This window comes from Notothenia coriiceps, unplaced genomic scaffold (assembly GCF_000735185.1).
Source record: "Notothenia coriiceps isolate Sejong01 unplaced genomic scaffold, NC01 NC01_scaffold00022018, whole genome shotgun sequence".
Taxonomy (NCBI): Eukaryota; Metazoa; Chordata; class Actinopteri; order Perciformes; family Nototheniidae; genus Notothenia; species Notothenia coriiceps.
Genome location: NW_011354719.1, coordinates 738,524 through 751,648, shown reverse-complemented (window position 1 = coordinate 751,648; position 13,125 = coordinate 738,524). Strand labels below are relative to the sequence as shown.

Genomic DNA, 13,125 nt, shown 5'->3' with positions numbered 1-13,125 from the left:
TGTTTGTACTCTTTCTATCAGTTCCTGAAGGCAACACAATGTGCACATATGCTGCAAGCTGCACGCCTTTTTCGTCCGCCTCTTTCAAATCCATCCATTGCTATCTATGATTGCTATTCATCCCCTCACTCCATGTCTCCCAGTGAGTGGTACAGTACATGCTTTGGCTGATGGTCAGAGATGTTGAATGAAAAATGGACCACAACATAGAAACACATAATTCACAACTCCCTTTATATGTCTCTCTTTTGTGTTTTCACTTTCTTTCAGTCCCTCTATCTTGTATTTTTCACTTTTCTTTGGACCCTTCTCTCATCTGGTTGGCCTAGTTGTTGCAGCTCAAAGAGACCTTGATGTGTTCAGACATTTGTGACAGTGGGAGAGGAGCAGAGTCACTGCAGTTTCCCTGTGATCACACGATCAAATATTGGCTCTGGGTTTTTAAAGGGATGATGAGAATGCATTTCATCTTAGCTCAGTGGGTCAGATACAGGATCAGAGCTCAGCATTGTCCTAATGAAAGACTCACTGTCGCACAAAGCAAAAGGGAGATATTGTTATAATTAGGGATTATATCTAAAGGGTTTAAAAAAAACGAAATGATACAGAGTGATGATAAAAGCAGTTTTTTTTATTCAACCTTCTCAAAATCAAAATGTACAAAAGGATATAATAAAAACAAATCTCACATTAAATAATTTCATTCATTTTCTTTCTTTTACAAAATGTTTTGGTTGATTTGTTCTGCATCCTCCCTCCAAAGGAAATGACGAGTTTTCAGTCCTGAACGCCATCCAGTTTAATCTCTGATGACGAGGTCGAGTCAAATGTCCGAATCTGGTCTTTGCTCCTGTTTAAACATGCAATGCAATTAGATATATTGTGTCCTGGTTTATGTCACACATAAAAGGGCGATTGTAGTGTATTAAAAAAATACATCTTCAGTATTTGAGATTAAATTCATACATTTCTGAGAAAAAATGCTCAATTCTCAAGCAAACACATCCCATGGCTTTGAGAGGTTGGATCAAACTCATGGCAAAGCAATTATTATTTATTTGACCTACAATGGTCATAATACGGCTTCCAACACAATACATATACAAAGAAATCATCTTGCAAATCCGTTTTGTGAATAGTATCTCACTAAAGTCATGTTACAAAATCATTTGAAAGGAAAATGTAAACTGTGAACTGCTACTAAGACTGTCACTACGAAGCTTTTCAATTAAAGAGTTGAACATTGTTAGAGACACTTGATGACATCTGTTATTCTGGACTCACAGCGTATGTGGGGTTTTGGAAAGACCCAAAACTCTCATCATCAATGGGTTCCAACCGCTGGAGAAAAGAGAAATAAAAAGCTTCAATAACTCAAAACATAATCAAGCACACATTCACATTTAAACATTTCACTGCCTTCCTTTCTATAGTTGACAAAACAGTAATATAGATAATTTATTTTAAGACTTTTGCCTGCATTAAAACATTCAAAGCATTTAATTATCCATGTTTTCAGAAACTGAGCTGTTTTAGGAAACAGTTTAACATGCGTCTCCATGGTTACCTGTATGCTGGAAGCAGGTTGTTGGGTAGAAGCGACGTCGATATCTTCCACGTCTGAGCCGAATGACGGGTTCTCAAAAGGCTCCTAAAACAGTAAGGGGAAATGAAAAGGGTTTAAAGGATTAAACAACAACATAAAACTCTCTGGGATTGAGTTAGTTAGAACTTAAAACCTAGTCAAAAGGATTAGAGATTTATTGTATAATATATCTGTCCCTCTCTCTGATTTGTCTTTGTTTGGATTTGTATTTTTAACTTGAAACCCTCGTGTTATTATATGTATCTAATTGGTTGTGCAATTCAATTAGTAATGAATGTGAAACAGACCATGTTGACAGTGGGTGTGTTTGCACTTCTCGAGGGCTCGTCCACAACTTTAACTTCCTCCACATACAAAGGGTTCATCATGTTCCGCTGAGGAAGGAAACACAGTATATCATATTTCAAATGATTAAACTCCAAAAGCAGAAGTGATTCGCTGCATCGGAGCACAAAGTAATGCTTTTACTGAACCTTTCTCGGTAAAAATCACTTTAATTAAATAAGCAAAAATGAAAACAGCAGATACAAGAAATACAGCAAGTTAATATTAAAAATATAACATTGCAGCAGTGGGAAAGAATCATAACGAAAAAGTCTGTTCTTGATACTACAGCCCTTTGGCATGTCATCTCAAACTACTGCCATGTAGCACGATATGCAGCCAGCAAGCAAGAGGGGGTATTTGCAGAATCAATGAACTCCACAGGGAGGACTGATTTCTGTTCCTCTACCTCGTTTGCGGAGGTAGCTGCCACTGCGCTCGTGGAAGGAGGTTGTTCTTCAACTTGATATGCCGGGTTCTCAAAACTCTTCACGTCTGTTTCCAACATGGACACCGACATACAGGGAACCTGACAACAAACAAGTAGACAGAAAAAGTCCATAGTAATAAGCACTTTGTTTATATGAAGAGTTGATAGTGCTTGGTTGCCTCCTGAAACCTGGGTCTGAATAGGAAGCAGGTTTAAATTATTGAGAGGGCTTTCAGGCTCTGATGGCAGACCTTTATTATCCACATTATCATGACAGAGAGGATATCAGAGGACAGGAGGAATAATGAGAGAATAGTGGATGATTTATGTCCTTCATAAATGTTTCACGCAGTGTTTAAATGTTTCGAATATCATTTATTTAGATATCAGATCAGTTTTCCAGGGGGATATTCTGAGTTGACATAGCTTTAGGCTGCTTTTGTTGCTGCTTTAAAACACGAATACATCAAAATCCTGTTCAGAATGTATTTATCAACCCTTTTTCCTGATTGACTGCTCTGCTACTTACCGCTTCACAATTCAGCCCCGCTTCACTCTCCTCTGTTCTCGATGCATTTGGAGACGCACTATTTCTATAAAAAAGAATTGAAAACACACTATTCAGCTGAAACAATGCTGAGCGGTACATTACATACAAAGAAACCTTGAAAGTGAATGAGACACTTATAAAAGAGAACTTAAGAGTAAATAGGAGATTCAAAACACTCTGTATTGAAAGCATATCATTAAACTAGTAGAGTTAGAATAAAACTGTGGACATGTGAGGAAAAACATATTTTAGATTTATTAGGTTTCTGACAGAATTAATCTATTGAATCTTTTAGAATCTGGCTTCATCTCACCTGAAGCTTGGCAGGTTGGGCATGGAGGGCATGGACGGCATCGAGGGCATACTGGGCAGAAGGCTTAACAGGCTGGACTTCTTCCTGGCAGCATAGACCAGAGCTCCCAGCAGAACCACGATCAATGCTGTCACCCCGATCGCTATGCCAACTGAGATCAGACACAGGAAAGAGCAAAAGGCAGATTATTAATAATGAAATAAAGTTAACGTTTTTAATGTTGTATGGTTACATTTCTGGCTTTAAAATCAAATATACTTGAGGATGTGACCGCGTCATATTTGTTTTTCTGGCAGTAATCTCCCGTCCACTCTGGAGGACATCTGCGAAAAAACAAAACAAACATTAGAGTTATAACAATTTAAAATACTGAGGTAATATACAATACTTGTTGAATGAGTTTTGTAAATTCATTTGAGCTTTTTGAAATGTACATTTTGTACACTTTAACTGCTCTACAGTGGACAATATTCATGTTATCTCAAATTTGAAATTGAAAATGCAAAATAAACAGAGTAACTTGATTTCAATTTGTTCGAGCAATATTTCCGTCATAATAAAATGACTCTTAGAATTTGAAAGTGTAAAAGTTTGACCTTTAAAATTTGCATTATCATTTTCATTCAGTCCATTTTGGCTTCAACATTGAAGACTAACACATTCCTTACTTGCAGAGAGCCTTGTTGTCATCAAAGTAACAGGTGCCTCCATTTTGACACTGACACTGTGGGGGCATGGTGGGCGGGGGATCAAAACCTGAAATAATAATATATATTAAAAACCATCAAACCACTGTTACTACCCCAATGGGGAAAAAAAATACATCATATATATATAATTTGAATGTCGTAAGGAACGTGACTGAGATTAATATGTTAGTAATTAGTATTTATTATTGTTATATTGCTTTATATTAACTCTTACATGGTATTTGAAACGTTATTGAATCCCTTCATTAGCTTTCCTGACTTATTTTTTTGATATTGAAATGATAGTTGCAGGAAAAATAATTCAAAGAGGAAATGATTCAAGTTGTATCAATATCACTGCAATTGAGGTCTGAGATTCATTCCTGCAACTTCAACACATGATGCCCCATAACTGTAATTCACTGAGTCTTTAAGCACCTGCATCACACTCGGTGTGGCTGCCGGGGATGAGGCTGGTCCCCTGGGGGCAGGCGCAGGTGTACCCCCCCGGCCGGAGCAGACACAGGTGGCTGCAGGTTCCCTTACACGGACTCTTCACTGCAGAGACAAGTTGAAGTGCATGACTCGCATGTTTTTGAATTGTAATCAGAAAAAGACATTAGATAGGTATGATATCAATGCAGTGAGCAGGATTCTGCTTTCTCCTTCCTCCACGAGTGTTTCTATTACTGTGAGGATTTCTTCACTTTTTTCTGTCCATCCTACTTGACTTTCTTCCTAGTCTTCATCTTGAACTGTGTAGAAATACCAGGTTTAAAAAACATGAAAAAACATGCAAACATTTCCACGTCATGAATATGAATCCTTAATAAAGCTCAAAACTATTGGGTACAGCCCTATCATAATGTCTAACGGAATACAAACATAATATATTAGTCAATAAAAACATAAAAATAAACAATTATTAGTTTTATAGATAAAAAAATACAGACATGATCCTTTTAGGGTGGTATGTACGGCAAACTAAACAACATATGGACATTATAGTCTGTAATACAGCACAGTATGTGTTACGGTACGTCCACACAGCAGCGTTAAAAAAATCTTCCAGCGCTTCTCTGCCCATTGACTTTGAATGGGGTGACGTCAGTTCGCCTCGCTTTTCGCCGAACTGCATTGTGGGGAAGCAAAGCGAAGATTTCCAGGATTGTCAGGATTCAGGATTCAAAAGTTGAGCAATGTTCAACTTTTGAAGCTGAGCTGGAAGCGTCAGCCAATCAAATCCCGTTTATGCAAATCTGACAGTTCAAGCGCTAGCCAATCAAACCGCGTGCAAGATGGGAGAGCCAGACCGCAGTTAATTTCCTATATTCCTGAAAAGGGAGGAGAAATTAGTTATTGCTGTAGCAAATCACCCGGTTCTTTATGACCAGTCGCTAATAACTTACCGGGATACAAACCGGAGGAACCAGGCATGGAGGGAGGTGGCAGAGACAGTGGGTGAAACTGGTAGGTTTTCGCCTGTTTGGAGAGTTTATATCCAGTTTACTTCGTTTTAACATTGCTATTGCTTTGTATGTCGGGGGCGGGAGATTCATGTGATTGGTTGTTGGTCGCAAAAAATCCCCAAGCTTTCAGACACGCCCAGCTCCAAGATTTTCAAGATTTTTTTTAAGCTGCTGTGTGGACGGGCCGTTACTGTGTGTGAACATGTGAGTGTAGCTTACTATCTAGTGAGTTGTATCTCTGCTGCTGGTACACAGAGACCTGGGTCAGCCACGGCCCCGCGGTCAGCAGCTTGGTTTTTGATCCGCGGCCAAATTTGTCCTGCCGAAACACTTCGCCTTTCTCCTGAGTGCTCCAATAAACGTGATCCTCGAACACACTCACACTGAAGGGGTTCCTCACATCTAGAGTAGGAGAAACAAAATGTGTAAACCTTACAGTCTCACACACAACCTCTCATGTCCGCTTCCTTCCTCATCCTCATCCTCACCGATGTAGACGGCAGTTCTGCGTCCCTCTCCTGAGGGCAGAACAGACTCTATGCGGCTCTCCTTGGAGTCCGACCAGTAGACTCTGTCGCCGTTGGTGAAGTCGATTGACAGACCAGTCGGCCAACCCAGGCCGTCGCTCACCAGGACTTTCCTCTCCTGCCCATCCAGCCAGGAGCACTCGATCTTGGCAGCTTCCCCACGGTCCGCCCAGTACAACATCCTGCAGAAACAGAGCAGAGGTTAGATATCTGCGCTCTGAGATAAGGTGCATTAAGGTGTGTCTTCCTTTAAGGTCTTTCATGGAAAAAGTGCAAAATACATTTCTGATCTTCTGCTTCATTGTGAACCATCCAGACATGTCAGTTTGTCTGGGACAGGTGACCTTTAGAAAACTAAAGTCTCACCCCAGTCGTGGGTTGACGGCCACAGCAGACGGATGTCCCAGATCAGTCTTGACTAGTTGTTTTCTGTAGCGTCCGTCCAACATGGCCACCTCTAACCTCTTCACCCTGGAGTCTGCCCAGTAGAGGTTCCTACAGGCAGAAAAATAACAAAACTACTCACAACATGTCTTTTTATCAAGAGTGTTCTTTCTCTATGAAAACAAGGGAGTATTTTGACTTTAGGGACATAATCAACTAAACTTAAAAAAGCTTAATTTGTTGATTTGATTGAAGGTTTTTATGTATCACATTCATGTAAATAAAATAAATAAATAATTGAAATGATCAAGACTGAAGGACTGTGATCAGATAAATTCAGACGCACCTGCCCACCCAGTCCACAGCGATGCCGTCTGGTGTGGTGATGTATTTAATGCCGAGGTCGACAGCAGCACCGATGTTGTTGCTGCCATCGTCCACTGAGGGGATGTACGCTCTCTTAATGGCCCCCGCTGCAGAGTCCTTACCGGCTACAGTGAAGTACACCACACCTGAAGAAACAAAAGGTCACCATCAAACAATTTAAGATTTGTCATTATTGATTTTTGTGTGTTTTGAGCTGTTTTAATCTGTGTAGTAACCCACTGAGTCCGGTGTCGTTGTGGTCCCAGTCGTAGTCCAGGGCCATGATGTGCTCCTCTTCTCGGAGGAAGTCGTGGTAGGCCTCCGTCTGCAGGTTGAACCTCCGGATACGAATGTTCTCCGGAAGAAGCAGCAGGGGGGTCGTTCCTGAAGTACACAGACATTTACTCATTATTACATTAATTGATTTATGAAAAAGTGGGAGCAGAAACAACTTGTATTTTTCTTTATATTTACCCATCTATTTATTTCTCTCCACTAATCCACCTCTTCCCACATTTCTACACATCCATCTGGTCACAGTTTGACACACTTACACAACACACTTGCATACATGCATGAAAACACTTACAATACACCCACTAACCACTGAGAAATCTAGCATGTCTAAAGAAGTTTCATATGTCTTACTTGTGTTAATGTCTGTATATTTCATTCCATCGTTATTGGTCAAATGTATCACTTCTTTCTTTGTACTGTGACGAATTAGAAATAGAAAAATAAATAAAAACGTCTTGCTCACCCTCAGCCTCGCACATGTTTCCGTTGCCCACTTTCCGGTAGCCTTGGGAACACTCACAGTCGTAGCCGCCCTTGGTGTTCTTACAGACCTGAGGGCAGGTGCCGAACACCTCGCACTCATCGATGTCTGCAGCAGAGAGAGGAGATTGTGAGAGTTCAAGTTTTTCACTGTTTGGCACATATGGTTTTTAACTGGAATGATGAAACTTTATTAAACATTCATATTTGTATGTAGTTTCGACAGCAGAATCATCTGCGTGCAGTCAGAACCAGAATACCTTTATTAGTCGCACAGAGGGCACATTTACATTGTTACAGCAGAAAAGAGCCAAAGACAGCTTAATGTTACCTAAGAAGCAAAAAAAAGTATTAAAGATTAAAATTAGAATAAAAAAAAGGTTACACAATTTACAAAATACACATCCTTTACCAGTTCTGAGGATTTGGCAGCCAGGTATATATTGCAGTTATTAACGGCACATATATATATATATTGCACGTATTGCACATAGTTGGTTGGTATTTAACAACAAGGGGTGTTATAGTCTGTGTTGTTGTGTGTGGGGGGGGGGGGGTCTACTAGGGGCCATGGTGGTTATATAGTCTGACCGCTGCAGGACCTGCGGTATCTCTCCGTGAGACAGTGGGAGTTTCTCAATGTCGAGGACGCTTGCTTGGTAGCACATGTCTTCCGAGCGTCTTGCTTCAGAAGCGAGGCAAGAATACTTCCTAGCATTCGGAAAACGAAGAGTGGAACAGGCTAGCAAGTGTGCAGGTGTGCGTCATATGAGAGGCCCCGCCTTACATTTTCCACCACAGATTTTGGGAAATTGGTCCGTGCGCAAAGCATTGTGGGGATTTTAAGACGCGGAGTCTACACATGTGCAGAAAGAAATTTCTCGCTACGAAGTTCGCCGGGCTTGGTAGAATTCCAAGTATGCTGGACATTGGAACAGTCCTTCGGCGGCACTCGATGACGTAGTATGCTTGAAATAGTGGCTCTGGAGCAAGGTTCCTCGACATTGAGAAACACCCACTGTGTGTATAAGTTCAATAACAGCAGGAGGATTCCAAAAGAGTGTGTGTGTGTACCCATGCATGTGTAGGTGCTGACTGGGTCCACGGTGTATCCGGGCCGGCAGGAGCAGATGAAGCCGGTGCCGTTCAGGTTGGTGCACTCGTGCTGGCACAGCTTCTCATCACAGTTGCGATCTTGGCCAAAATCTGCAGCCAAACAACGCAGAGCGGAAAAACTCAGACACGTTTAAAAAAAGATTTGGTCTCTAATGTAGGAGACGCTTACTTTTGATGAAATACAACAATGGCTTTGTTAACATCATCAGATTACTGTCTAGACTCCAGGTCCCAATTATTCCCTGCACCATCATGTATACTTCAATAAAAGATCTCAAAGGATATTTACGTCCTCTGGTGATCTGACATGGCAGCCTCAGAGTTTTGCTTTAACTGTGTCTTATTTTTAAGAAGCTGACATCTAACAGGTTAAAGAAAAGAGACAATTATCCTATAGTTACGCATTCATCATCATTATAAGAACATTTTTCTTATTTTTCGAATAATAAGAAAGGGTTCCTAATAACAAGAATCTTATCTTATAATTACAAGATCTCTTTTCCTCATTATTTAACACTGCATGAATGGATGCATTAGTCAACATTAAACTAAAAATAAAGTTATTATTATAAGAAAAGTTGGAGAATTCAATGCGCTAACTTAAAAGATTGCATGTCCAAATTATTGAATAATATCAAGAAAAATATCTGATATTTATTCAACATGTGCGTCATCTTTTTCTTGTAATTATATAATTCTATATATAATGTGATCTGCTATTATCTGTACACATAATGTAGCTATTCTTAAGTTTTTAAATATTGAATAAAACATCTAGATGCAGATATCTGTAACTTGGAAACATTATGAAATCAGGGCAAGGTCACACTTGATAGCATCGTGTAATAACCGCTATTAAAAAAGAGGATATTTATAGTCGGTGTGTTGGCGTGCTACTCACTGCAGCCTAATTCATCGGTGCGGTCCCCACAGTTGTCGTTGTGGTCACAGACGTACGGCAGGGCCACACAGTGTCCGTTGGTGCATTTAAACTCTTCCAGAGTGCAGGGCGGCAGCGTGGGCTCGCGGCCTGAGAAGGACACAGTTAGAATGAGTCATCAACACAAGGACGCAGGAAGGTTGAGTGGGTACTAAACCATCTGTAGAAACACGTCCACCTCCACTAGTTTTACATTTAACTCAGAGCTTTTTCCATACTCTTCAACTGTGTATATAGCCAAAAAAAGATGGATAAAGTGTGTGAAAATTGGACTCCCACATAATATTCAATTTAAGGCTTGTTTACAGCTCCTACTGTGAAACAACAAATGGCTTTAGACGAGCTAGCTTGTTGTCCACCTGCACTCCAAGCACAACTATTTAATCCCCTCTCAAAATAATTTGCTGTGATGATGTTTAAGCTGATTGTGCAACAATTCCATAATACAGACTTGTTCCTTATCCCTTGTATGTTTCAGGCTTTGTGTGCCCTGCATACACACTGATGTCATTTTGGGATTTCCCATTTCATTGGCATGAAGGAGCGAGGTTCAGGAGGCATTAGTGATGTCCTCACTAAGCCGCGGGGCTCCCAGAAACTGATGATTAGTGGTGCACTTGTTCGACCTGAATTTATTACATATCTGGCTATGTTAAAAACAATAAAGAATAATAACAATGACAGCTGTAAAACCTAATTTATTACATGGGGAGGCACAGTGTGCTTAGTGTGTGTGCACATTTTAGGTTCTGCTTGTTACTGTGTTTTAACATCTCTTTGACTTAAACTTCAAACGTCAGATGTAATAGTAACCACCAAATGTCTACATGAATACTTTGTTGTGCATTTCTTGCCTGTATATAATGACTGCTTGTTCCCTAGGGATACATTATGTTTTATCTTATCAAGTTTTATCATATGTATGATATGTTTGTCTGTTTGTCTCATTATCTGTATATTTGTTTGAAATGTAATAAGGTACGATAGTCATTCTTGAAACTGTGTGTAATTTTGTGAAATGACAACATTTGAAAACTCCATCTTTAGTGCTTTTGTTTGATTACATTTGAGTTCTGCCACATTTAAAGTGGAAACAAAAAAAAAGCAATCACAATTGGTTAATGGCAATGTTTCCATTCCAAACTGCCCTGATGAACTCTGTGTGCTTTGATGTGATTGTATGTGATGTTCGTGGGTCATACAGAGTTCTTCCTTCTCGTCGCTGCCGTCCCCACAGTCGTCCTTCTGGTTGCACATCAGGCCGGAGTAGAGGCAGTAGCCGTTTGCACAGCGGAACCTGAACGGCAGCTCGCAGGTGACGCTCACTGTAACATATACAACACAAGTATGAGTTAAGACCAACCTCTGCCAGAACATATTATTAAAACACACAGCTATTTGGAATCATGTTTGCTTTTGAATTCTGCAGCTGTTTGTCTTGATATCTTTGTTGAATAGGTATAAGTTGTAATAAACAGGGGAGAGCAGTTGCAAAGAAAAACAGTTTGCTTTTACCTGCTCATTTATGAAACTAACTATTAATATGAGGATTAGGAAAATATGCTCAATCCTTTATATACACATTAGGATTAGGTTTAGAATTGTGCTGTACCTGAAAAATGCCTTAGGGTAGTTGATCAAACAACAAGAAATACAGAGAAAATACTTTTTCACAGGGCTTATATATATATATATATATATATATATATATAAATATATATATAAATAAAATGAAGGAAAGATTTCTCACAGCATAAAGTGAGCTGTTCGTCGGAGCGGTCCCCGCAGTCATCTTCTCCGTCACACACCCAGCTCTGGCTCACACACAGACGGTTCGCACACTGGAACTCATTCTGAGGACACCAACGGCCTCCTGGGTAACGAGTAGCTTTGGAGTAGGGAAAAAGATAAATGAACAGATTAACAATCTACAAATGATACCATTGGTAATCTCTTTTTCTGTTTTTGCTACGCCACTCATTGCTCTCGTTCAAACAGTCACACCCAAAAGCTGCGTAGTACAACCAGAGTCTTGCTTATGGCAACATTTGACTCATTATATTCTGGGATCAGGGCAGACACTCCACACCAAGCCACAGCTTCAACAGAAAGATGGGATTTTACGCCTTTTTTTTGGGAGGCTATTTGACTTTATTAGATTGTGGAAACAAAAAATATGACAAGAATCAAGATGGAGAAAGGAAATTGGAGTGACATGTGACAAAGGCTCCTTGCCAAACTTGAAATAGGAACATTGTTATTGATGTTCGATCGCATCCCCAGACCAAGTCTTATGGGTGCTTATAATGTACTGTGTTGTTCACTATCAAATTCAAATGTGGATAGAACTGTTAAACTGCTGACAGTCTGCCGCCTATTTGCTTGTTATATATGTATATTTCTGCATATTTAAAAAATGCTAATTAAAATGTATTAATACTAAGGGTATGCAGATACCTCATACACACCCACTCAGAACAACAACAACACACACATGCACTCAAACGCTGCAGGAGCCAGGCACTCTGCCATTACTCTCCTTGTTTCTACTCACGACAGCTGGTCTCATCCGACAGGTCCTGGCAGTCGGGCCGGCCGTCACACTGCAGCGCGGCGGGGACACAGTGACCTGAGCCACACTGGAAGGATCCTGGGCGACACGTCTGAAACTCTGGAGGAGAGCCAGGATGGTAACGAGTGTTGTTTATGACAGAGAATATTTCATTTTTTTTATTTATTTTTTTGCTCACCACAGTCCCGTTCATCCGAATTGTCCCCACAGTCGTTGTCATAGTCACAGACCCAGTTTCCAGGGATGCACTGTCCGTCGTCACATCGATGCTCACTCTCAGAGCAAGGCCTCGGCTCTATGGACCAGAATCACAATAACAGAGACACATATTTTGAGTATGAAATCAGAGTAAAGTCCTACTGGTCATGCATAATCTACACATGCTGAAACTAAAGCACGTTTTTTAAGGAGGGAGGTTAAGTCGTCATTAAGGAAAGGTTTATCAGTAAAAGTTTGCAAATGCCAGATTGTTTCACACCCCACAAATACATGACCGAGCTAAAGAGGAAAATATAACCCCTGAGGGAAACAGGATTCTTGCTGGGTTGGGATGGATTTAGCTGAAAGACATAGCGTATGACACTCACGGCAGTTCCTTTCATCCGAGCCGTCCCCACAGTTGTCGCTGCCGTCACACTGCCAGCGGATGGGGACACAGCGGTGGTTGTCACATCGGAAATCTCCCAGAGGATCACAGGTCACCTCCTCTGTTGGCAAACAAAGTCAGACACAGAATGACTGATTATTCAACATGTAGTCAATAAGAAAAAACTAAAGTGAGCCCATGTTTAAAACTCAAGATATGCTGTTGCAACACACAAACAATCTGATGTGCATCGTGCAAAGTGGTTAAGATCCCACATCACCTAGGATGGACTCTCGCCTTTAGCTTGAACTCTCTCCTTTGTTGTAAAGCAATATCCAATGTTTTTTGTACCTTGTTTATTAAATGCAGCTGTGGAAACATTATGTTGTTTCCCGTTTGCTTTTTCTAACATTTCTGTTCATCCTCAATAAACTCTATAACAGGGTATATGCAGGAATCCTGAAGTCAAATTTAAT

At 40.4% G+C, this 13,125-nt stretch overlaps 1 protein-coding gene across 1 annotated transcript in view; it reads right to left on the bottom strand.

Moving 5' to 3' along the window:
• Positions 1–669: 669 nt before the first annotated feature.
• The window catches only part of lrp2b (low density lipoprotein receptor-related protein 2b), a 49,068-nt gene continuing 36,612 nt past the window's right edge, over positions 670–13,125 (bottom strand). Inside the window, 23 exon segments of the mRNA XM_010780541.1 lie at positions 670–850; positions 1,285–1,341; positions 1,568–1,651; positions 1,894–1,980; positions 2,340–2,459; positions 2,890–2,953; positions 3,224–3,374; positions 3,482–3,546; positions 3,892–3,979; positions 4,351–4,470; positions 5,601–5,783; positions 5,870–6,090; positions 6,275–6,403; positions 6,639–6,804; positions 6,899–7,042; positions 7,419–7,544; positions 8,510–8,641; positions 9,453–9,581; positions 10,694–10,816; positions 11,242–11,379; positions 12,046–12,162; positions 12,242–12,358; positions 12,651–12,770. Coding sequence (XP_010778843.1) covers positions 824–850; positions 1,285–1,341; positions 1,568–1,651; positions 1,894–1,980; positions 2,340–2,459; positions 2,890–2,953; positions 3,224–3,374; positions 3,482–3,546; positions 3,892–3,979; positions 4,351–4,470; positions 5,601–5,783; positions 5,870–6,090; positions 6,275–6,403; positions 6,639–6,804; positions 6,899–7,042; positions 7,419–7,544; positions 8,510–8,641; positions 9,453–9,581; positions 10,694–10,816; positions 11,242–11,379; positions 12,046–12,162; positions 12,242–12,358; positions 12,651–12,770 — 2,708 coding nt within the window. The 3' untranslated portion in view covers positions 670–823.